At 37.1% G+C, this 27,683-nt stretch overlaps 1 protein-coding gene across 1 annotated transcript in view; it reads right to left on the reverse strand.

Moving 5' to 3' along the window:
- The window catches only part of ADAM32 (ADAM metallopeptidase domain 32), a 177,634-nt gene that overhangs the window by 29,176 nt on the left and 120,775 nt on the right, over positions 1 to 27,683 (reverse strand). Inside the window, exon 17 of the mRNA XM_055567028.1 lies at positions 25,086 to 25,169. Coding sequence (XP_055423003.1) covers positions 25,086 to 25,169 — 84 coding nt within the window. The remainder of the gene's footprint in view (positions 1 to 25,085; positions 25,170 to 27,683) is intronic.

Below are 27,683 nucleotides of genomic sequence, written 5' to 3' on the forward strand. Positions count from 1 at the left end.
GTCCAAGAAACCCAGAGAGTCCCAAACAGGATAAACCCAAGGCAAAACACCCCAAGACACATATTAATCAAATTAACAAAGATCAAACACAAAGAACAAATATTAAAAGCAGCAAGGGAAAAACAACAAATAACACACAAGGGAATTCCCATAAGGATAACAGCTGATCTTTCAATAGAAACTCTTCAAGCCAGGAGGGAATGGCAAGACATACTTAAAAGGATGAAAGAAAATAACCTACAGCCCCGATTATTGTACCCAGCAAGGATCTCATTCAAATATGAAGGAGAAATCAAAAGCTTTTCAGACAAGCAAAAGCTGAGAGAATTCTGCACCACCAAACCAGCTCTCCAACAAATACTAAAGGATATTCTCTGACAGGAAACACAAAAACGGTGTATAAATTCGAACCCAAAACAATAAAGTAAATGGCAATGGGATCATACTTCTTAGTAATTACCTTAAACGTAAATGGGTTGAATGCCCCAACCAAAAGACAAAGACTGGCTGAATGGATACAAAAACAAGACCCCTACATATGTTGTCTACAAGAGACCCACCTCAAAACAGGGGACACATACAGACTGAAAGTAAAGGGCTGGAAAAAGATTTTCCATGCAAATAGGGACCAAAAGAAAGCAGGAGTAGCAATACTCATATCAGATAAAATGGACTTTAAAACAAAGGCTGTGAAAAGAGACAAAGATGGTCACTACATAATGATCAAAGGATCAATCCAAGAAGAAGATATAACAATTATAAATATATATGCACCCAACACAGGAGCACCGCAGTATGTAAGACAAATGCTAACAAGTATGAAAGGAGAAATTAACAACAACACAATAATAGTGGGAGACTTTAATACCCCACTCACACCTATGGATAGATCAACTAAGCAGAAAATTAACAAGGAAACACAAACTTTAAATGATACAATAGACCAGTTAGACCTAATTGATATCTATAGGACATTTCATCCCAAAACAATGAATTTCACCTTTTTCTCAAGCGCACATGGAACCTTCTCCAGGATAGATCACATCCTGGGCCATAAATCTAGCATTGGTAAATTCAAAAAAATAGAAGTCATTCCAAGCATCTTTTCTGACCACAATGCAGTAAGATTAGATCTCAATTACAGGAGAAAAACTATTAAAAATTCCCACATATGGAGGCTGAACAACATGCTGCTGAATAACCAACAAATCACAGAAGAAATAAAAAAAGAAATCAAATTTGCATAGAAACAAATGAAAATGAAAATACAACAACCCAAAACCTGTGGGACACTGTAAAAGCAGTGCTAAGGGGAAGGTTCATAGCAATACAGGCATACCTCAAGAAACAAGAAAAAAGTCAAATAAATAACCTAACTCTACACCTAAAGCAACTAGAAAAGGAAGAAATGAAGAACCCCAGGGTTAGTAGAAGGAAAGAAATCTTAAAAATTAGGGCAGAAATAAATGCAAAAGAAACAAAAGAGACCATAGCAAAAATCAACAAAGCCAAAAGCTGGTTCTTTGAAAGGATAAATAAAATTGACAAACCATTAGCCAGACTCATTTACCTGTGGCAGATTCATTTTGATATTTGGCAAAACTAATACAGTTATGTAAAGTTTAAAAATAAAATAAATTAAAAAAAAAGAAACAAAGGGAGAAAAATCAAATCAATAAAATTAGAAATGAAAATGGAGAGATCACAACAGACAACACAGAAATACAAAGGATCATAAGAGACTACTATCAACAATTATATGCCAATAAGATGGACAACGTGGAAGAAATGGACAAATTCTTAGAAAAGTACAACTTTCCAAAACTGGACCAGGAAGAAATAGAAAATCTTAACAGACCCATCACAAGCACGGAAATTGAAACTGTAATCAAAAATCTTCCAGCAAACAAAAGCCCGGGTCCAGACGGCTTCACAGCTGAATTCTACCAAAAATTTAGAGAAGAGCTAACACCTATCCTGCTCAAACTCTTCCAGAAAATTGCAGAGGAAGGTAAACTTCCAAACTCATTCTATGAGGCCACCATCACCCTAATACCAAAACCTGACAAAGATCCCACAAAAAAAGAAAACTACAGGCCAATATCACTAATGAACATAAAAATTAAAAAGTTAAAAAAAAAAGGGGGAAATTTAAAAAATTCTAGAAACAAATGACAATGAAAAAATGACAACTCAAAACCTATGGGATGCAACAAAATCAGTCCTAAGAGAGAAGTTTATAGCAATACAATCCTACCTCAAGAAACAAGAAAAACATTGAATAGACAGCCTAACTTTACATCTAAAACAACTGGGAAAAGAACAAAAAGACCCCAAAATTAGTAAAAGAAAAGAAATCATAAAGATCCAAGCACAGGGATGGTATGGGGAGGGGGTAGGGAGGAGGGTTCAGGATGGGGAACACATGTATACCTGTGGCAGATTCATTTTGATATACGGCAAAACCAATACGATATTGTAAAGTTAAATAAAATAAAATTTAAATAAATAAATAAATTTTTAAAAAATCTAAGCACAAATAAATGAAAAAGAAATAAAAGAAACAATATTAAAGACTAATAAAACTAAAAGCTGGTTCTTTGAGAAGATAAAATTGACCAACCTTTAGCCAGACTCATCAAGAAAAAAAGAGAAGAATCAAATCAACAAAATTAAAAATGAAAAGGAGAGGTTACAACAGACAATGCAGAAATACAAAGGATTATAAGAGACTATTATGAACAACTATAGGGCAATAAAGTGGATAACCTGGAAGAAACTGACAGGTTCTTAGAAAAGTTCAATCTTCCAAGACTGAGCCAGGAAGAAATAAAAATTATGAACAACCCAATGACAAGTGCTGAAATTGAAGCTGTGATCAAAAGTCTCCCAAAAAACAAAATCCCAGGACCAGATGGCTTCACAGGAGCATTCTATCAAACATTTATAGAAGAGCTAATGGCTATGCTTCTAAAACTCTTTCAAAAAATTGCAGAGGAAGGAACACTTCCAAACTCATTCTATGAGGCCACCATCACCCTGATACCAAAACCAGACAAAGACAACACAGAAAAAGAAAACTACAGGCCAATATCACTGATGAACATAGATGCAAAAGTCCTCAACAAAATTTTAACAAACAAAATTCAGCAACACATCAGAAAGTTCATACACCATGATCAAGTTGGGTTTATTCCAGGAATGCAGGGATTCTTCAATATATGCAAATCAATCAATCTGATACACCATGTTAACAAATTGAAAGATAAAACTATATGATTATTTCAATAGATGCAGAAAAAGCCTTTGACAAAATTCAGGACCTTAAAAAAAAAAATTCAGGACCTGTTTATGATTAAAACTCTTCAAAAAATGGGCATAGAAGGAACCTACCTCAACATAGTAAAGCCATATATGATAAGCCTACAGCAAACATTATTCTCAATGGTGAAAAATAGAAAGCATTCTCCCTAAGATCAGGAACAAGACAAGGATATCCACTTTCACCACTATCATTCAATATAGTTCTGGAAGCCCTAGCTACAGCAATCAGAGAAGAAAAAGAAATGAAAGGAATCCAGATCAGAAAAGAAGTAAAGCTCTCACTGTCTGCAGATGACATGATTCTGTACATAGAAAACCCTAAAGATAGTATCAGAAATTTACTAGAGCTAATCAGTGAATTTAGCAAAGTTGCAGTGTACAAAATCAACACACAGAAATCATTCGCATTTCTATTTATCAATAATGAAAAATCAGAAAGAGAAATTAAGGAATCAACCCCATTCACCATTCCAACAAAAAGAATTAAATATCTAGGAATAAACTCTCCTAAGGAGACAAAAGAACTGTACACAGAAAAGCACTAAGTTTCAAAGCACTAAGTAAAAATATCCTTAATCTTAAATTAACTGAGGTATAGGACTATTTCCTCACCCAAAATAAACCTTTCAAGGACCTTCAGTTTTCTAAAATTCCCTTAATATTTTTGCTCTAGATCATGGTCATTTGTTCAACTATTAGGTCACTCTAGAAGTAAGGATAGGAATAAAATGCTTTTCACGGGTAACAGATGAGAAGCTCCGTGTGATAAAAACTCAATCATTCAGTGCATTTATATGCATTTCCCGAGATTCTATAAATATTTCAAAATAAAAGATTTTTTAAGTAAATCATTACAGGCAGGGATATAAATATTAGTAGGCTCAGGCAACTGTTACGCTAGGAGCTAAACCATATGCAACTCAACTGAAATTTCTTTGTTACAACTCAGAAACAAACATCACAGAGAAAAAAGAAATACCTCAGAAAAGATAACTACAAATGAGCAGGCACATATCTGAAGAGCTCTCACGCTGAAACCTGTTAAGGTCAGGACTAATTTCCAGCCAGGACTGAAGCTATGGATTTTTTTTTTTTTTTACCAAGATTGTTAGCAAAGAATGAAAATCCAATAAAGGAATATAAGACACATCCTTTCCTTCCACACATTTTCAACTACAATTCTTGTTTTTAAAAAAAAAAAAGGCAAAATTATTCATTTATCTTTTAAAGGCTTTCACAACTACACCACACCAAAATAACTTCTACACATAAGAGTTATTATTCTGTTACTGACTTCTTGGTTTTAAAATACAAAGATCCACTTTCTGAGAGCCTTAGGAGTTCAAAACATCATAAGAAATGCACATATTGTGGTTATGTCATTCAAAAATAAATATACGCTGTTGCTGCTGCTGCTGCTGCTAAGTCGCTTCAGTCATGTCCGACTCTGTGCGACCCCATAGACAGCAGCCGAGGAGGCTCCTCCGTCCCTGGGATTCTCCAGGCAAGAACACTGGAGTGGGTTGCCATTTCCTTCTCCAATGCAGGCAAGTGAAAAGTGAGAGTGAAATATACGCTAGTTGTATGAAAACCCCCCATATTTTTTCAACACTCCTTTATCACTAGTCTTGGCTTATTTGTATTCTTTTTCCCACTCATACCTTGCATAGATTTTCCCCAAATTCCTTTTATTTTTTAGTCCTTAATTAGTAGCCCTTTCTCATGGGAATCAAAAGACCACGTTTCCCATATCACTGTCAAGGACGTGCGTCCACATTACCTGTACTACAAAGCTTCAGCCTCAGCACTATTGACATTTGGGGCCAGAAAACTCTTTGCTGTGGGTGTTTTTCTGGCCAAGCAGGGTGGTGAGGACCTCTACCCACCCTATCCAGAAGCTCCACTGGTGTGATAACTAGAAAATATCCTCCAGATGCCTTCTAGGGAGCAAAATCACCCCCCCAAAAAAAACCACTGGTAGAATGGCAACCCACTCCAGCACTCTTGCCTGGAGAATCCCAGGGACGGGGGAGCCTGGTGGGCTGCCGTCTATGGGGTCGCACAGAGTCGGACACGACTGAAGCAACAGCAGCAGCAGCAGCAGCGCATGATTTTTCTGGTATCTCTAGTGAATATCCCAGGTTTTCAAAGAAATAGCTTCACTCTGATTGACTGTAACTCAGATAACTCCAGCCTTCTGTAAACACTGATAATTGTTCAGCTTATAGTTTTGTCATTCTTTGCCTGGTCTTGTATGGTTTGATATTCATCAATAGGCCCATAAGGACCTCTATGCAAACTTCTGAAGCTGTTTCTGCATACCAGTGCCTCTTCCCTGGAACTCTGCCTCCAAAATTCTACCTACTTTAATCTCTTAACTCCAATTTCTGTCTCTTCAACCTACTGAGCCCATGTCTACCCAAGGCACAGCAGTCCAAAATCTGACAACAAGAAGAGAACCAGGGAAATCACATCTCATTTGTTTCCCTTCTCTCATGGAACAAAGCCCTATCCTGCCTACTATCTAGTATCTGAAAACTGCAGTTTCATACATTTCTTCCCAGCTTTCTAGTTGTTTATGGCAAAAGTGTGATTAAAGATCCATGTATTCTTTCATACCATCCAAAATCCATGAGCCTCTCTGAGAAAAGGATAATTCTGCTTTTTAAAAACAGGAGATTGTAGCCTCAGTGTATCTCTAGTATGTCTTAAGTCCTCACATGAAAAAATAAAGTGTGTACTCTTAGGGATCTAATTATGGTCTTGAATATGATTCCCTTTTCAATAGTGCCAAAGCTTCTCAAAAGTGACTGATTACATAAGTGGTACTGAATAACCCAAGGTGTATCTGAGACACATGTGTCAGAGGGCAAGGATGACTTCCAAGGTACATAGAAAATAACCCCTATGATTTTAATTTTTCCTTTAAGATCCCATCAATATAATAAAGCAATATGAATAACTAAAAGTACAGCTACTAGAAATAAAAGGGTAATTTTATTGCTATTTTCAAGAGTTAAGTGTCTACCAGAAACTTCAATAATGTTCTGTAGTTTAGTAAGTTGACTGAATAAAAATAAATAGGCAAATATTCTTAACTTTTCCTACATAGTAACTGTAATGAAAAAGACGTCTGATCACACCAGTAACAAAACTATGTGATACAAGTAAATAATTAAAACAAGGAGTGTGTAACATCATGTAAAGAAGACATAAAACTATCCTGAAAATAACAAAGGATTTTGAATAAATAATCCAAAATGGAATAATTAGGAAATTTGACACATATCAACATAAATCTTTGATTTTTACCAACAGTTATAAAATGCAAAACAATATTATAATGGAATGAGAATAGTTGGATCAATAAAATAAAATAGCCACTGTATATCCTAAAATGAATAATATACATGACACCACAGCTTATATACCACATGGAAGTAGAAACCCAATGGGTAAAAGGCAGAAACAGATAATTCTATGATCAACACACAGTATTAAACACATGAATATATGTTCAATCTCAGCAACAGACAAAGAAGACTTAATTAGAACCATAACGAAGGGGGATGGAAAAAGATAGCCCATGCAAAAGGAAGTCAAAAGAAAGCTGGAGTGGCAATTCTCATATCAGACACAATATATTTTAAAATAAAGGCTACTACAAGAGACAAAGAACACTACATAATGATCAAGGGATCAAAACAAGAAGACATAACAATTATAAATATTTATGTACCCAACACAGGAGTAACTCAATACAGAAGGCAAATGCTAACAGATATAAAAAGGAAGTTGACATTAACAAAATAATAGTGGGGAGTTTAACATCCCACTTATACCAGATCATCCAGACAGAACATTAATAAGGAAACACAAGCCTTAAATGACACATTAGACCAGATGAACCTAATTGATATTTAGAGAACGTGCATCATCAGTCATGTTCTACTCTTTGTGACCCTATGGACTGTAGCCCACCAGGCTCCTCTGACCATGGGATTCTCCATGTAAGAATACTGGAGTGGTGTGCCCTGCCTTCCTCCAGGGGATCTTCCCGACCCAGGGATCGAACCTGTGTCTTACATCCTCTGCATTGGCAGGAGGGTTCTTAACCACTACTGCCACCTGGGATGGGCATTCTACCCAAAAGCATCAGAATGCACTATTTTCTCAAGTGCAGATGGAACCTTCTCCAGGATAGATCACATGCATCACATCAAGCATCAGTAAATTTAAGAAACTGAAATTGTATCAAGCATCTTTTCTGACCAAAATGCTAGGAGATTAGATATCAATTACAGGAAATAAACTGTAAAAAAACACAAACACTGAAATTAAATAATACAATTCTAAACAACCAAGTAATCACTGAAATCAATGAGGAAATCAAAAAATACCTAGAAATGACAACAAAAACACAATTATCCAAAATCTATGGGATACAACAAAAGCAGTTCTAAGAGAGTTTTATAGCAATACAATCCTACCTCAAGAAATGAGATAAACATCAAATAAACAACCTAACCACATACCTAAAAAAAACTAGAAAAAGAAGAACAAAGAACTCCCAAAATTAGTAGAGGGAAATAAATCATAAAGATCAGAGCAGAAATGAAGGAAAAAAAATAGCAAAGATCAGTACAACTGAAAGTTGGTTCTTTGAGAAGATAAACAAAATTGACAAACTATTAGCCAGACTCATCAAGAAAAAAGGGAAGACTCAAAACAATAAAATTAGAAATGAAAAAGAAGTTACAGTAGACAATGCAGAAATACAAGAAAAAAAAAATCATATGAGACTACAATGAGCAACTATATGCCAATAAAATAGATAGCCCCAAAGAAATGGACAAATTTTTAGAACAGTACAACCTCCCAAGACTGAACAAGGGGAAAATAGAATATATGAGCAGACCAATCACAAACTGTGAAATTGTGATCAAAATCTTCCAACAAACAAAAGCCCAGGGCCAGATGGTCTCACAGGTGAATTCTACCAAGCATTTAGAAATGCTCTAACTACCCAAAAAATTGCAGAGGGAAGAACATTTCCAACCTCATTCTATGAGGCCACAATCACCCTTACACCAAAACCAGAAAAAGATATTGCAAAAAAAAGAAAACTGTGGGCAGACCAATATCACAGATAAACATTCTCAACAAAATACTATAAAACTGAATCCAACAATACACTATGATATACACTATGGATCATACACTATAATCAAGGGAGGTTTATCCCAAGGATTCAAGAAATCTTCAATATATGTAAATTGATCAATGATACACCATACTAACTGGAGAAGGAAATGGAAACCCACTCCAGTGTTACTGCCTGGAGAATCCCAGGGATGGGGGAGCCTGGTGGGCTGCCGTCTATGGGGTCACACAGAGTCAGACACGACTGAAGTGACTTAGCAGCAGCAGCAACACCATACTAACAGATTGAAAGATAAAAACCATATGACAATCTCAATACATGCAGTGAAAGCTTTTGACAAAATTCAATACCCATTTATGATAAAAAAAAAAAAAACCTCCAGAAAGTGGGCAAAGAAGGAACGTACCTCAACATAATAGAAGCAATGTAAAACAAACCCACAGCAAACATTATTCTCAATGGTAAAACCCTGAAAGCACTTATTCTAAGATCAAGAATAAGAGAAGGGTGCCAATTCTCACCACTATTATTCAATATAGTTCTGGGAATCCTAGCAACTGCAATCAGAAAAGAAAAATAAATAAAAGGAATCAAGACTGGAAAACAAGAAAGAAAATTCTCACTTTTTGCAGATAACATGATACTATACATAGAAAACCCTAAAGATACCATCAGAAAATAACTAGAGTTAATCAATGAATTTAGTAAAAACCTCAGAATATAAAATTAATATTGAAATTTCTTGCATTCCTATACACTAACAATGAAAAATCAGAAAGAGAAATTAAGAAAACAATCCCACTCACCATTTCAATGAAAAGAATAAAATATCTAGGAATAAACCTACCTAAGGAGACAAAAGACCTATATGCAAAAGAGACACTGATGTATAGAACAGTCTTATGGACTCTGTGGGAGAGGGAGAGGGTGGAAAGATTTGGGAGAATGGCATTGAAACATGTAAAATATCATGTATGAAACGAGTCACCAGTTCAGGTTCGATGCACGATACTGGATGCTTGGGGCTAGTGCACTGGGACAACCCAGAGGGATGGTAAGGGGAGGGAGGAGGGTTCAGGATGGGGAACACATGTATACCTGTGGCGGATTCATTTTGATATTTGGCAAAACTAATACAATTTTGTAAAGTTTAAAAATAAAATTAAATTAAAAAAAAGACCTATATGCAGAAACATATAAGATACTGATGAAAGAAATCAAAGAACACAACGAGATGGAGAGCTATACTATGTTTTTTAATTAGAAAAATCAATATTGTGAAAATGACTATATGACCAAACCAATCAACAAATTCAATATGCTTCCTATCAAATTACCAAAGTAATTTTTCAGAGAACTAGAACAAAAAAAATTTACAACTTGTATAGAAACACAAAAGACCATGCATGAATAGTCAAAGAAATCCTGAGAAAAATGGAGTTGGGGGAATCAATCTTCCTAACTTCAAAGACTATACTACAAAGCTACAGTAATCAAGACAGTATGGCACTGGCACACAAAAAATATATAAATCAATGGAATAAGATAGAAAGAAAGCCCAGAAATAAACCCACATACCTATGGGCACCTTATCTTTGAAAAAGGAGGCAAGAATATACAATGGAGAAAGGATGATGGCCTCTTCAAAAGGTGGTGCTGGAAAAACTGGACAGCATGTAAAAGAATGAAATTCGAATGCCTCCTAACACCATACACAAAAATAAACTCAAAATGGATTAAAGACCTAATTGTAAGACCAGACACTATAAAACTCATAGAGGAAAACATAGAGAACTCTTTGATAAAAATCTCAGCAAGATCCTCTTTGACCCACCTCCTAGAGTAATGGAAATAAAAACAAAATAAACAAATGAGATCTAATTAAACTTAGAAGCTTTTGTACAGCAAAAGAAACATTAAACAAGATGAAAAGACCATACTCAGAATGGAAATCATTGCAAATGAAGCAACTGACAAAGGATTAATCTCCAAAATATACAAGCAGCTCATGCAGCTAAATACCAGAAAAACAAACAACCCAATAAAAAAAAATGGGCAGAAGACCTAAACAGACATTTCTCCAAAGAAGACATACAGATGGTCAACAAACATGAAAAGATGCTCAACATGCTCATTATTGTTGTTGTTGTTCAGTTGCTTGTCACTTCCGACTCTTTGTGATCCCATGAACTACAGCATACCAGGCTTCCCTGTCCTTCACCACCTCCCTGTGTTTGCTCAAACCCATATCCACTGAGTTGGTGATGCCATCCAACCATCTCATCCTCTGTCATCCCCTTTTCCTCCTGCCTTCAATCTTTCCCAGCATCAGGGTTTTTTCCAATGAGTTGGCTCTTTGCATCAGCGGCCAAAGTACTGGAGCTTCAGCTTCAGCATCAGTCCTTCCAATGAATATTCAGGACTGATTTCCTTTAGCATTGACTAGTTTGATCTCCTTGCTGTCCAAGAGATTCTCAAGAGTCTTCTCCAATACTACAGTTCAAAACCATCAATTCTTCAGCATTCACCCTTCCTTCTTCATGATCCAACTCTCACATCCATACATGACTATGGTAAATACCACAGCTTTGACTAAATGGACCTTTATCAGCAAAGTAATCTCTCTGCTTTTCAATTGCTATCTAGGTTTGTCATAGCTTTTCTTCCAAGGAGTAAGCTCATTATTAGAGAAATGCAAATCAAAACTGCAATGAGGTATCACTGTACACAAGTCTGAATGGCCATCACCAAATAATCACAAACATAATCACCATCATAAACATAAATGCTGGAGAGGATGTGGGTAAGAGAGAACCCTCTTGCACTGTCATTGGGAATGTAAATTGATACAGCTACTATGGAAGACAGTATGGAGACGCCTTAAAAATCTAGGGAAAAAACCACCATATGACCTAGCAACTCCACTACTGGGCATATACCCTGAAAAAAACATAACTCAAAAAGACACATGTACCCCAAAGTTCACTGCACACTATTTACAGTAGCTAAGATGTGGAAGCAACCTAGATAGCCATCAATAGATGAATGGATAAAGAAGTTGTAGTACATATATACAAAGGAATATTACTCAGCCATAACGAGAAACAAATTTGAATCCGTTGTAGTAAGGTGGATGAACCTAGAGCCTGTTATACAGAGTGAAGTAAGTCAAAAAGAAAAAAATGAATATTGTATATTAATCCATATATACAGAATCTTGAAAATTGGCACTAATGAACCTGTTTGCAAGGCAGGACAGACACACAGACTGAGAATGAACTTGTGGACACAGTAGGGGAAGAGGAAGGAAGAACTGAGAGAGTAGAATTGACATACATATACTACCATGTGTAAAATAGATTGGTAGTAGGAAGCAGCTGTAGAGCACATGGAACTCAACTCAATGCTTTGTGATGACCTAGAGGAGTGGAATGGAGGAGTGGAGTGAGGCTCAAGAAGGAAGGGACATATGTATAATTATAGTTTATTCACATTGTTGTATAGCAGAAATCAACACATTATAAAGCAAGTATCTTTCAATTTAAAAAATAATTCTTACAAGTGGCCAAAAAAAAATGTATAGTGAAGAACCTTCTCTTATGTATCAAGTTAGCTAATATTATAAAATAGTGCTTATACTTGAGAAGAAGAAATGAAAGAAGAATTTTTTATATGCCTGTTCCCATAGAGGAAATTTATGAAACTCATTGGAAAGCACTTAAAATTTTTAGGTTAATATCATAAAAGGAATTACTCCCTTACAGTCTATAATTCTACTTTTGGGGATCTAGCCTATAGAAACAGCAAGAATGTTTACAAATATTTAGATACAAGTTTGTACATCAAAGCAAATTTTGATAATAATGAAGAATCAAATATCACATGACATTTAACATAAGAGAATGATTTAAAAAGTTACAGACCTCCTTCAAAATCCAAGGGGAATTGGTTCTATGACCCCTGCAGGTATCAAATTCCTTTGCATAAAGTGTATAGGACCGCTGACCCGCCATATCTGTAGGTTCCACAGTCAATTGTACATATATTATACATAATTGTACAAATATTGTTTTTTATAATGATTTTCAGTTCAGTTCAGTTCAGTTGCTCAGTAATATCTGACTCTTTGTGACCCCATGAATTGCAGCACGCCAGGCCTCCCTGTCCATCACCAACTCCCGGAATTCACTCAAACTCATGTCCATCGAGTCAAGTGATGCCATCCAGCTATCTCATCCTCTGTCGTCCCCTTCTCCTCCTGCCCTCAATCCCTCCCAGTATCAGGGTCTTTTCCAATGAGTCAATTCTTCACATGAGGTGGCCAAAGTATTGGAGTTTCAGCCTCAGCATGAGGACTGATCTCCTTTAGGATGGACTGGTTGGATCTCCTTGCACTCCAAGGGACTCTCAAGAGTCTTCTCCAACATCACAGTTCAAAAGCATCAATTCTTCGGTGCTCAGCTTTCTTCACAGTCCAACTCTCACATCCATACATGACCACTGGAAAAACCATAGCCTTTGGTTTTGTTGGACCTTTGTTGGCAAAATAATATCTCTGCTTTTCAATATGCTATCTAGGTTGGTCATAACGTTCCTTCCAAGGAGTACGCGTCTTTTAATTTCATGGCTGCAATCACCAACTGCAGTGATTTTGGAGCCCAAAAAAATAAAGTCTGACACTGTTTCCACTCTTTCCCCATCTATTTCCCATGAAGTGATGGGACCAGATGCCATGATCTTAGTTTTCTGAATGTTGAGATTTAAGCCAACTTTTTCACTCTCCTCTTTCACTTTCATCAAGAGGCAATATTTAAAGCATAGAAAAGTTTTTAAGAGTGAAAGTATGTGGGATTTAAAAAGCTTGCTAGTTCCCTTTATAGATAGCACCATGTCTTCTTTGTTGAATAAGTGACTCAATGAATAAATCTGCACATTTACATACATAAACATATTTGAAGAATGAATGAATAAATGAATTTATAAAAAGTTGGCTTGAAGCTGAACATTAAAATAACTAAGATCGTGACATCCAGTCCAATTATTTCATGGAAACTAGAAGGGGAAAAAGTGGAAGCAGTGATAGATTTTATTTTCTTGGGCTCCAAAATCACTGTGGACAGTGACTGCAACCGTGAAATAAAAGACACTTGCTCCTTGAAAGAAAAGCTATGACAAACCTGTAAAGTGAATGTATTAGTCGCTTAGTTGTGTCTGACTCTTTGCGACCACATGAACTGTAGCCCTCCAGGCTCCTCTGTCCACGGGATTCTCCAGACAAGAATACTAGAGTAGGTTGCCATTTCCCTTCTCCAGAGGATGTTCCCAACCCAGGGATTGAACCTGGGTCACCTGCATTGCAGGCAGACTCTTTATCATCTGAGCCAACAGGGAAGACAGAGCATTAAAAAGCAGATACATCACCTTGCTGACAGAGGTCCAGTTAGTCAAAGCTATGGTTTTTCCAGTAGTCATGTACAGATAAGAGAGCTGGACCGTAAAACAAGTCTGAGCACTGAAGAACTGATGCTTTTGAACTGTGGTTCTGGAAAAGACTTTTGTGACACCCCTGGAACTGAAAGAAGATCAAATCAGTCAATACTAAAGGAAATTAACCCTGAATATTCATTGAAAGGACTGATGCTGAAGCTCCGATTCTTTGGTCACTTAATGCAAAGAGCCTATTCATTGAAAAGGAAAAGACCCTGATGCTGGAAAAGATTGAAGGCAAGACGAGAAGGGGGTAGCAGAGAATGAGAGGGTTAGAAAGCAACACCAACTCAATGGACAAATTCGCACAAACTCCAGGAGATAGTGAAGGACGGAGGAGCCTAGTGTGCTACAGTCCACGGGGCTACAAAGAGTCAGATACGACTTAGCTTAGCTACTGAACAAGAACAATACATGTACATACATGGACAAAGAAACAAAGCTTGCAGGAGAAGAGTTAAGTCTGTATTGTAAAAAATACGGTTAATTTTTTGCTTTCTACTTTAGATTTCTAAATTTTCAAAGTCTTCAGTGATGAATAAGTACTGCTTATTTAAGCAATGTCCATGAATTTGAAGGAGTAAGATTAGATTGTTAGCAGATCAATAATTGTCCTGTTGGACAAATGTAGGCTCCAGATAAGCTTTATCTGAAATGCCCAGAGTGTTCAAAGAAATATTTATAGCATTCATTGCTCAAGAAGATTTGGGGTGAAGGAGAAAAATGAAGCAGAGTGGGTTTTTATATATATATATATATATATATATATATATATTGCAAGTAAAAATAAAAATGAGAGTTTGAAGAAAGAAACATGATTGAGTCCAGAATAAACAAATCAAACACTATAAATTGGTAACAACAGAACAGTCAAAACTAATGTGGTAACACTAGTATAATTATAAAGTTAAACCTATCAGTGAATTTATGTATATATATATGCTAAGTCACTTCGGTCGTGTCCGACTCTGTGCAACCCCATAGACAACAGCCCACCAGGCTCCCCCATCCCTGGGATTCTCCAGGCAAGAACACTGGAGTGGGTTGCCATTTCCTTCTCCAATGCATGAAAGTGGAAAGTGAAAGTGAAGTCGCTCAGTCATATCCGACTCTTAGCGACCCATGGACTGCAGCCTACCAGGCTCCTCTGTCCATGGGATTTTCCAGGCAAGAGTACTGGAGTGGGGTGCCATTGCCTTCTCCGAACTTTATAGTTAAAGGCCTTGTAAGTCTACTGCCATGGGTAAAGAATGAAATCTACTGATACATTCTTGCCTGGGAAATCCCTTGGACAGAGAGAGGAGCCTGTCTGTAACTTAAGACCCCAAGCTACAGTCCATGGGGTTCTAAGAGAATCAGATAAAAGACCTTGTAACTAAATAACAAAGCAATACAACTAGGTAGGTGTATCAATGATAACATAACTAGTTTAATGTCTTTCTTTGAATATCAAATTAACCTCATTCATTGATCTTGTCTGTTGGCATATTTAAATTTGTGACCCCTTAAAGTTATTAACAGAAAGAATATATTTTAATTTGGATAGTGTTTTACATTTGTATTCAAATGTGAGTTTTTTTTAACTTACTGACTTCACACTGCAACCTGCTTTTTATTATTCCAATATTAATTATTTTAATGTTGTGTGATTTTTGGCTTTAAGCTAATTTTCTGGAAGTCAACCCATAGAAAGCTAATTTGCCTTGCCAATTTACTTAACATCAGACTACCTAACAGTCTATTCATGAAATAGTTATCTGGTATTTGTGAAACGAAATTATCAATCTTATTATTTACAGTTATTTTTTAAGCTCTTAAATTATACAAGATTGATTGAGTGGAGTAGCTACCACTGAATTGAAAGATTTCTGTGAAGTTTTAGTAAAGTACTCTTTATTTCATCTTCAGAAATGTATCTTACTATAATTTCCATTTATATATGCCCAATTTATATCTCTCTAGTTATACTAGCCAGAGAAGGCAATGGCACCCCACTCCAGTACTCTTGCCTGGAAAATCCCATGGACGGAGGAGCCTGGTGGGCTGCAGTCCATGGGGTCGCGAAGAGTCGGACACGACTGAGCGACTTCACTTTCACTTTTCACTTTCATGCGTTGGAGAAGGAAATGGCAACCTACTCCAGTGTTCTTGCCTGGAGAATCCCAGGGATGGGGGAGCCTGGTGGGCTGCCGTCTATGGGGTCACACAGAGTTGGATACGACTGAAGCGACTTAGCAGCAGCAGCAGCAGCAGTTATACTAGCAGAGACAGTTTTTTTAAATTTTTGTGAGAACAAAAGCAGAACACTGTTTTCTGATCTGGCATGTAAGAAGCTTGGAAGTCACTACTCCATCTTAACAAGTAAAAAAAAAGAACAAACTGAAAATCAACAATTTTTATGTCAGAGAACTAAAGGTCACAAAACAAACTGCTGCCTCCAAAATGGTCGAGGCAAACAGGCAAACACAGAGAACCACAAATTATCAGAATGGAAACCCAGGAGCAGAAATCCCCATGAGATTCAGTACCAGAATAGGAAACAGATATACTACCAGAGGCTCAGTTTGGTCAAGTCTGAGAGTTAAAAACTCTAAGAGTGTCCAACGGGCCCTACGCTTTTGTGAATTTTACCTCTAGGAGCTAGACCAGATTCTCACAGTAAATAACAGAGAAAAATTCCCTTGCATTTTCAGCAGGGGGAGGGGAAAGGAAGAAGTTTTGAAACATACCAGAATACTCTGTTCTTTTTGACAAGGTTTAACCTTAAGAGAAATTACTATATCAGAGCCTAAATTTATTGAGTTTTCTTTTTTTCCGTGCCTATCTAATATAGGTGAAGGGAAAATTCTAACTCTAGCCTACTTACCAATCATATTCCATCTAAGAAGCAGGGAAAAACTGAGAAACACTTGTGAAATTCACAGACCAAAAGTATATTAAGTCTAAAAGACAGACCTAATGACAGGACTATAGAATGCTTCCACCCCTCTTCCATAGAGCTTACCACATATTATTAAAGGCTTTCACTATGTCAGTTCCTTTTACCCAGTCATCATGTACAGCTATCAGGAAAAAAATTACAGGGTTTAAAAAATAGCAAAACACACAGTTTGAACAGAGCAAGCATCAGAGCATCCTACAATGAGGATGTTGGAATTTACATTAACTATAATTAATATTTTAAGGACTTTAACAAATACAATAGACTGCAAACAAGTATAGGTAGATAATGGAAGCAGACAGAGAGAAATTCTAAGACAGAATCAAAAAGAAATGCTAGAGATTAAAAACTATAACAGAAATGAAGATGGGATAGGGAGTAGACTTGTCAGAGCTGAGGATAATCTCTGAGTTTAAGGATTTCTCAATAGAACTTCCAAAATTAAAAGACAAAGAGGAAAAAAATACTGGAAAAAAAAATCCCAGAAGTTCCAAAGACTGTGAGACAACAACAAAGGGGATCAGATCAGTCACTCAATCCTGTCCAACTCTTTGCGACCCCATGAATCGCAGCACACCAGGCCTCCCTGTCCATCACCAACTCCTGGAGTTCACTGAGGCTCACGTCCATCGAGTCAGTGATGCCATCCAGCCATCTCATCCTCTGTCGTCCCCTTCTCCTCCTGCCCCCAATCCCTCCCAGCATCAGAGTCTTTTCCAATGAGTCAACTCTTCACATGAGGTGGCCAAAGTACTGGAGTTTCAGCTTTAGCATCATTCCTTCCAAAGAAATCCCAGGGCTGATCTCCTTCAGAATGGACTGGTTGGATCTCCTTGCTCCAAGGGACTCTCAAGAGTCTTCTCCAACACCACAGTTCAAAAGCATCAATTCTTCGGCGCTCAGCTTTCTTCACAGTCCAACTCTCACATCCATACATGACCACAGGAAAAACCAAAGCCTTGACTAGACGAACCTTTGTTGGCAAGGTAATGTCTCTGCTTTTCAATATGCTATCTATGGTGGTCATAACTTTACTTCCAAGGAGTAAGCGTCTTTTAATTTCATGGCTGCAGTCACCATCTGTAGCGATTTTGGAGCCCAGAAAAATAAAGTCTGACACTGTTTCCACTGTTTCCCCATCTATTTCCCATGAAGTGATGGGACCAGATGCCATGATCTTTGTTTTCTGAATGTTGAGCTTTAAGCCAACTTTTTCACTCTCCCCACGCCCGAGGTCAGGGGCAGTGGCCGGGAGGTCCAACTCCATGTCCAAGGAGCTGTGGCTGCATGGGCACAGGAGGGCCTAGAGGAGCTATCCCACGTTGAAGGTCAGGAAGGGCGGCGGTGAGGAGATACCCCTCGTCCAAGATAAGGAGCAGTGGCTGCACTTTGCTGGAGCAGCCGTGAAGAGTTACCCCATGCCCAAGGTAAGAGAAACCCAAGTAAAATGGTAGGTGTTGCAAGAGGGCATCAGAGGGCAGACACATTGAAACCGTACTCACAGAAAACTAGTCAATCTAATCACACTAGGACCACAGCCTTGTCTAACTCAATGAAACTAAGCCATGCCCGTGGGGCAACCCAAGACAGGCGGGTCATGGTGGAGAGATCTGACAGAACGTGGTCCACTGGAGAAGGGAATGGCAAACCACTTCAGTATTCTTGCCTTGAGAACCCCATGAACAGTATGAAAACGCAAAATGATAGGATACTGAAACAAAGGGGATAACTCGTGTGAAATGGCAGCGCAAGTGAAAGCCACCCAGTCACGTCTGACTCTTTGTGATCCCATGGACTATACAATCCATGGAATTCTCCAGGCCAGAAGACCAGAGTAGGCAGCCTTTCCCTTCTCCAGGGGATACTAGAAGGCAAAAAAAAGAAAGATATGAAAGACACTGGAAGCGATAATGATTGAAAATTTTACAAAATTAAGGTTAGATACCAAACTAAAGACCCAAGAAACTCAGAATCCAACAAGCAGGATGAATGCCAAAAGTTTACATGTAGGTATCATATTCAAACTGTAGAAAGTCAAAGATAAAGGAAAACCTTGAAAGATGCCAAAGGACACCAAAAATACCCTTATCTATAGAGAGACAATGACAAAAATTACATTGGACTACTATTCAGAAATAATGCAAGCAAGAAAAGCATGGAGTGAAATATTTATAGTGTTTATAAGAAAAGAATCATCAAGCTAGAATTTCATATCCTGCAAAATTAATCTTTCAAAAATGAAAAATAGACTTTCTCAGACAAGCTAAAACTGAGAAATTTGTCACCAGTAAACCTATTGTGGTAGAAATGATAAAAGAAGATCAAAGATAAGAAAAATTGTATAGGTCAGAGAAATCAGATTTACATAAAGAAAAGAGTATTAGAGATGGAATAAGTAAACAAAAAAAATTTCTGTTGTTCTTCTTAACTGATCTAATAGAAAACAGACTGTTCAAAAAAATAATAGCAGCTTTGTAATCAATTATGTATGTTTCTGTGTAAGTAAAATGAACGACAGCATGCTACAAAAGACAGGAGGGAGGACATGGGTTATTTTCTTATTGTAAGATTACTTATACTACAAGCAGTATAGTGTTACCTGAAAGTGGACTTAGGTTAGTTGTAAAATGTATACTGCAAACACTAGGGCAACCCAGTAAAAAAGTAAACCAAAAAATATAACTGATGTGTTAAGAAATAAAATGGCATCATATACTACAAAAGGCTCAACTAGAATGGCAAAAAGAAGAAAGAGTAAAGACAAAAATAAGAACAAGGCAATAAATAAAAAACAGTAACAAACATGATAGCTATTATTCCAACTATATCAATCATCACTTTGGATGTTAACGTTCTAATATACCAATTAAAAGAAGCTGGAAAAGTACGGCTGAAGATGGTGACATAGGAGGGCCTTGAACTCACCTCGTCCCATGGACTCGCTGAATCTACAACTACTACAGTTTCCTCTTAAGGAAAAAAAGAGTCCAACACAAGCTAATTGATTCCAACATACCAAGTGAATGAGGAAAAACCCACATGGAAGCAACTAGGAGACACTGAGATACCATCTTGCCATAAACCCCACACCCAGCGACCCACAACCAGGAGGGAATTCAAAACCCCTAGCTTCCGGCAGAGCAGCAAAGGATTTCAACCTCACCTCTGGCACCCCAACTTTTCAGACATGCACCTGAGAAATGAGCCCCACAGAATCCAGCTTTGAAAGCCAACAGGGCTTGCATCTATGAGACCCCAAGGTTAAACCAAGGGATAATGCCAGCAATAAGGCGAAGTGAAAAGCTACCTCTGTTGTTCCACTTCAATCTACAACCTGTAAAGCATCCACATTGCAACAAAGTTGTCTCTGCCCAATACACCAGCACACTAGAAAATTCTACATATCTTTAAAGCTAAGGGTGGGTAAACTGGAATAGACAGAGAAGGCAGAAACGAGAGAAAGCAGAGGCTGTACCTGCAAACCTGGACCTCCAGCCATGACAGCTAAGTCTGCAACCACAGAGAACCCGGGGGTAGCAGAGCAGGTGGCACGGATAACACTGGCCCCCTGGCTACAGCCACACCTGCAGCCGCAGGTAACTGAGGAGCAGCAGCGCTGGGACGTGCGACACTGTTCCTCCCGCTGCTGAGCCTAACCCGTAGCAAGGGAGCCCACAAACTCTAAAACATCAGACCCGTTACAAGTGGCGGCATGACCCTGGCTCCTGCATCACTCTTCCCCTCCCACAGTGGTGGTGGAGCCTGAGAATCAGGTGATCCTGGACAGGAGGGAAGAGCCCACCTTCCCAGTGCTCTAGGCAGCAAGGACAGTGATGCTGACAGAACCCCTAAGGCACAAGAAAAGTGATGATGAGGGCACAGGCAACAACTCTGACAGAAGTGCTGGAGGGCGGAATGTGCGGGCTTTAAAGTACAAAATAACCAGAAACAGCTCCTGTAAGAAAACCCCAATACGTATGCTATTCCACCACCTACTGGAAAATAAAACAAAGCTCTCTAATTTCTAACTCATAGAATCATTAGAATCAAGCAAAAAGGTATTCCCTACTTAAAATGCACCAGAAAAGGAAAGACTCATCAGGAGCCATGAAGAACCAGTTAACACAATTTCACAAAAAGAAAATGAATTATCTAGAAATTGAACTTTAAGTAAAAAAATACTGCAGCCTAACTGATACAGAATTCAAAATAGCTGTCATGAACAAACTCAAGAAGTTACATGAAAACTCAGAAAGGCAGTTCAGTGACCTCAGGAATAAAATTAAAGAACAAAAGAAATACTTTACCAGTAAGACTCAGACTCTAAAAAAACTCTAAAAAAGAACCAAATAAAAATTCTGGAGCTGAAGAACTCAATAAATGAGATGAAGAATGCATTAGAAATCTCTAAAAATAGAGTAGACCATATGGAAGAGAGAGCTAACATGGGCATGAAGATAGAAATCTAGAAATGATACAAGTAGAATAGGCAAGAGAAATAAGATATAAAAATGACAAAATTCTGTGAGAGCTATCCAACTCTTTTAGGCAAGCCAATCTGGGTAAAGGGTATCCCAGAGAAGAAAGGGAGAAAAGAACAGAGAGCATTTTTAAATAAATAATAGTTGAGAACTTCACAAACATGGGGAAGGAACTGGATATACTAGGACATGAAAATAAAAATCTCCTAATAATCTGAATGCAAAAAGACCTTCAAGACACACTAAAATTATCACAGGTCACTGATAAAAGAATTTTAAAGGTAGCCCAGAAAAAAGGGATGGTAACCTACAAAGGAATCCCCATTAGTCTATCAGCAGAAAAACTCTACAGAGATGGCAGGGGGCAGAGGGGTAACATTCCCAAAATACTCAGAGACAAAAACTGTCACCCAAGAATATTCTATGTGGCAAAGTTATCATTCAGATATGAAAGAGAAATAAAGACTTTCCAAAGACAAAAGCTGAGAGTTCATCACCCCTAGACCTGCCTTACAGAAATCTTGAAAGGAGCTCTTCTACCTTAAATGCACATTAAACTTTCAGTAAGGTGATATACCTGGAGTAGGAAATGGTAACCCACTTCAGTATTCTTGCCTGAAAAATCCCATGAATGGAAGAGCCTGACGGGCCACAATGTAAAAGGTTTCAAAGAGTCGGACATTACTGAGCAACTAAGCAAGGAGATATATAGACAGATAAAACTAAAACAAACAAACGAACAAACAAAAACAACTGCAACTCTGCATCAGAATAGATTTTGTAAAATTCTGTTGTAGCATAAAGATTAAAGGGAAAGAAGTAGAAAAAAATAACTAGAGCTATTTCAATTTGGTAACAAATTCACAACATTAAATAATTTGAGAAAACAAAAACACAAAAATGGAAGAGGAAATTGATGGAACTCATATAGGCAAATGATAAGAAGCTATCAGCGGAAAAAAACTATATTATCTATAAGAAATTTTATTTCATTTTTTATTAATTTTTATTAGAGTATAGTTGCTTTACAAGCTTGTGTTAGTTTCTACTGTACAGCAAAGTGAATTAGCTATACTCATACATACCCCTCTGTTTTGGATTTCCTTCCCATTTAGGTCATCACAGAGCATTGAGTAGAGTTACAGTATTCTCATTGGTTATCTATTTTATACATATTATCAATGGTGTATATACATCAATCCCAATCTCCCAATTCACCCCACCCCCTCTTCCTCCCTGGGTATCCATATGTTTGATCTCTATCTGTGTCTTTATGCTTTGCAAATAAGTTCATCTGTATCATTTTTCCGGATTCCACATATAAAAGATATTTTTCTCTGACTTACTTCAGTCTGTATGACAGTTTCTAAGTTCCTCCACATCTCTGCAAATGACACAGTTTTGCTTCTTTTTGTGGCTGGGTAAAATTCTATTGTATATATGTGCTGCATCTTCTTTACCCATTCCTCTCTTGATGGACATTTAGTTTGTTTCCATGTTCTGCTGTCAATAGTGCTGTAATGAACACTGAACTGAAGGATATTGTTGAATTTTGGTTTTCTCCAGATATATGCCTAGGAGTGGGATTTCTGGGTCATATGGTAGTTCTGTTTTTAGTTTTTCAAGGAACCTTGATACTATTCTCCCTGTGGCTGTACCAGTGTGCATTCCCATCAACAGTGTAGGAGGCTTCCCTTTCCTCCACATCCTTTGCTGTATTTATTGCTTATAAATTTTCTTGATGATAGCAGTTCTGACCAGTGTGAGGTGATCTCATTTTAGTTTTGATTTGCATTTCGCTAACAATTAGTAACACTGAGCATTTTTTTCATGTGCTTGTTGGTCATCTGTATGTCTTATTTGGAGAAATGTCTAACTAGGTCTGCCCACTTTTTCATTTTGTCTTTTTCTTTTTTATATTGAGCTGTATGAGCTATTTGTATATTTTGGAGATTAATCCTTTATCAGTTACATCATTTGCAAATATGCATTAAGTAGGTTGTCTTTTCCAGTTGTTTATGGTTTCCTTTGCTATGCAAAAGCGTTTAAGTACAATTAAGTCCCATTTGTTTATTTTGTTTTTATTTCCATTGCTCTAGGAAGTAGGTCCAAAAAGATATCATTGTTCTTTTCATATCATAGAGTGTTCTGCCTATGTTTTCCTCTAAGAGTTTTATTGTATCTGGTGTTGTATTTAGGTCTTTAATCCATTTTGAGTTTATTTTTCTGTGTGATACTAGAGACTATTCTAATTTTATTCTTTTACATATAGCTGTCCAGTTTTTCAGTAAGCATCATTTATTGAAGAGATTGTCTTTTTTCCATGTATTCTTGCCTCTTTTTTTATAGATTAATTGATCATAGGTTATGGGTTTATTTCTGGGTTTTATATCCCATTCCATTGATCTATATTTTTATTTCTCTGCTAGTACCATACTGCTTTGATTACTATAGCTCTGTAGTATAGTCTAAAGTCAAGGAGTCTGATTCTTCCAGTTTTATTTTTCTTTCGAGATTTTAATTTTTAAAGATTGCTTTGGCTATCTGGGGTCTTTTGTGTTTCTTGTGTTCCATACAAATTTTAAGATCTTCTTTTTGTTCTAGATCTGCAAAAAAAGCCATTGGTCCAAAAGTACACATGCACCCCCATGTTCATAGCAACACTGTTTACAATAGTCAAGACATGGAAGCAACCTAAATGTCCATTGGCAAAGGAATGGATAAAGAAGGTGTGCTACATGTGTACAATGGAAAAAAAAAAAATAATGCCATTTGAAGCAACATGGATGGACCTAGAGATTGTCATACTGAATTAAGTAAGTCAGACAGAGAATGACAAATGTTATATGATATCACTTACATCTGGAGTCTAAAAAAAAGGCTACAAATGAACTTAGCTACAAAACTGAAATACAGTTACAGATGTAAAAACAAACTTATAGTTACCAAAGGTGAAAGTTGGTGAGGAAAGGATAAATTAGGATTTTGGGATTAACAGGTAAACAATACTGTATATAAAACAGAAAACTAATAAGGATTTACTGTATGCACAGGGAACACTACTCAATATTCGTTAATAACCTATATGGGGAAAATCTAAAAAGGAATGGCTATGTATATGTATAACTGATTCATTTTGTTGTACACCTGAAGCTAACACAACACTGTGAATCAACTATATTCCAATCACAATTTTTAAAGAAGAAATAAAATAAAATAGGTGTGTTCCACTATCACTTGAGATTAACAATCTAACCTTTTATCCATTGCACTCTTACTTTTTTGGTATGGGAAATAAATTGGTCTCAATGGGGAGGAAAGTCTATTATAAAAAGAGGGATAAAACAAATAGATTTCCCTCACACTATGTATTCACAGACACACAAATTTTACCATAATTACCTTCCTGAAATGAGGTCAATGCATTTATTGGAATATTTAACACCTCTGAAAAGTACCCAACTATAATAATAAATTTGCTAAAGGCATCAGCAATTTAATGCTGTAAAATATTCCCTAACGCAAATGGCAACAAATTTAATAATCTGATTCAGCCCCATATAGCTAGATACAACAGGTCCTAGCACATGGTAGAAACCTAATAAATGTTAAATAAATTAATGACTGATGCTGAAAAGTACCTAAGAGAGATATAATTTGGGGAAATATGAATCATGTGGTTACTTACTCCATTTCCACTGCACTTTGCTGAACACTGGTTTACTCGGTTTATATACGGCCCTACGTCTGCACATTGACGATTTACACAAATCTAAAGAAAAACAAACAAATTTTTTTCCAAGTTAGAGGAGTCCAGTTATCTTAACATTACCATCAGTAATTTTATAACATAGGACAACAGTTATTCAGTGCAGTAAATTTCCATTAAGTACCGTTTCTGCTGCATCCCACAGATTTTTATGTTATATTCTCATTTTCATTTAATTCAAAGTGTTTTTTAATTTCTTTTGAGATTTCTCCTTTGGCATAAGTGTTATTTAGAAATGTATAGTTTAAGCTACAAATATTTAGGGATTTTTCAGACAAATTTAATGTAAATTATGGACTTTGGGTGTAGCATTGTGGATGGTGGAGTCTGCATTTATGTAGGGGTAAATGGTACATGGAAATTCCCTGCATTTTCCGCAACTTTTGATGTAAACTTAAAACTTTTCTAAAAACTAAAGTATTTTTAAAAATAAATTTTTAAGAAATGATTCAGGTTTATGTTCTTACTTCCCCATGTAATAAGAAGCTTGGAAGTTGCCACTCCATCCTAAAAACAATGAAAAAGTTGAACAGACTGAAAAAGCAAAAACTCTTTTAGGATTCATAAAAGTGGTTTGGTGGCAAATCACTGCTCTCCAACTGGAGAGATAGACAAGCAAATACAGGGAGTCACAGCTTACCAGAGCAAAGATTAACAAGCAGAAAGCTCAGATACCAGTGCCAGGGAAAGAAAGTAATTGATGAATTGTGAGTGCCTCAATAAGGACAAGGAAATGGCAACCCACTCCACTGTTCTTGCATAGAGAATACCAGGGATTGGCGGTACCTGGTGGGCTGCCATCTATGGGGTCGCACAGAGTTGGACACGACTAAAGCGACATAGCAGCAGCAGCAATAAGGACAACCCTGAGACTTAAAAACTCCAGAGGCACCCAGTCATGAGGAACCCCCATTGTTTCATGTGATGTATATCCAGGAGCTCAACCATGTTCTCACAGTAAATATTAGAGAAAATTTTTTCTTGTTATCTTGCAGAAGGAGAGGAAAAGAAACCATTTTGAAGTAGCCAGAGCAGCCTGTTCTTAACAAAGCTGGCCCTCAGGAGAAATGAGTTATTAATAATTATAGCCTAATCTGCTTGTGTTCTATCAGAGCCTATTTGATCTGGGAGAAGGGAAATACCCAATATCAGTCTGCTCTTAACCTTTCATGTGTGAAAAGAGAAATACCCAACTCCAGTCTGCTCCAGCCATACTGTCCCATATAAAGGAAGAAAAAAAAAAAAAAACAAAACCCTGAAAAACACTTGTGAAGTTCACAATCCAAAGGCACAGGTTCACTGAAAGACAGATCTAATCATAGGACTGAAGAATACTTCCCTGCCACAACACCTCACCACCACATTACTAAAGGTCCATTTACAGCAGTTCCTTTGCCTGGCACATCATGCTCAGCTCTCAAGAAAACAGATAAGGTTATATTAAAAGCCAAAACACACAATTTGAAAAATGGAGCAAGTATCAGAACCAGACATTATCAGGAATACTGAAATTATCAGCCTTGGAGTTTAAAACAATTATGAGAAGGAAATGGCAACCCACTCCAGTATTCTTGCCTGAAGAATCCCATGGACAGAGGAGCCTGGTGGGTCGCAAAGAGTCAGACACAACTTAGCAAAGACTCACTTACTCATGATTAACATCTTAAGGGCTCTAACAGACAAAGTAGATAGCATGCAGGAACAGATAGGCAATGGAAGCAGAGAGACAGCAATCCCAAGGGAAAAGAAATAAATGCTGGAATGAAAAAATGCACTAACAAAAATGAATAATGCCTTTAACGGGCTTATTAGTATACTTCACATATCTGAGGAAGGAATCGCTGAGCTAGAGGATATATCAAAAGAATTCTTGAAAACAAAAAAGCAAAAATAACAAAGACAAAAAAAAGAATATTCAAGGGACAACTACAAAAAAGCATAATGTATATGTAATGGAAATGCCAGAAGAAAAAGGAACAAAAGAAATATTTGAAACAATGTGCATGCTCAGTCGCTTCGGTCGTATCCTACTCTTTGCGACCCCATAGACTGTAGCCTGCCAACTCCTCTGTCCTTGGGGATTCTTCATGCAAGGATACTGGAGTGGGTTGCCATGCCCCCCCACAGGGGATCTTCCCAACCCAGGGATCAAACCTGAGTCTCTTATATCTCCTGCATTGGCAAGTGGGTTCCTTACCACTAGTGCCCCCTGCAGACCCCATTTGAAACAATAATGACTGAGAATTTTCCCCAAATTAATATCAGACATGAAACCACAGTTTCAGGAAATTCAGAAAACAATAAGCAGGATAAATACAACAACAACAAAAAGAAACCCACTACACCTGGGCATATCATATCCAAACAGAAAATCAAAGAATGAATCTTTTAAAAAGCAAGATTAAAAAAAAAAAAAACTTACCTATAGAGAAACAATGATAAGAATTATATCTCACTTCTCAGAAGCCAGACAGTCAGAAGAGAGTGGAGTAAAATACTGATAGAAAAAAAATCCCC

Source organism: Bubalus kerabau, chromosome 2 (genome assembly GCF_029407905.1).
Source record: "Bubalus kerabau isolate K-KA32 ecotype Philippines breed swamp buffalo chromosome 2, PCC_UOA_SB_1v2, whole genome shotgun sequence".
Taxonomy (NCBI): Eukaryota; Metazoa; Chordata; class Mammalia; order Artiodactyla; family Bovidae; genus Bubalus; species Bubalus kerabau.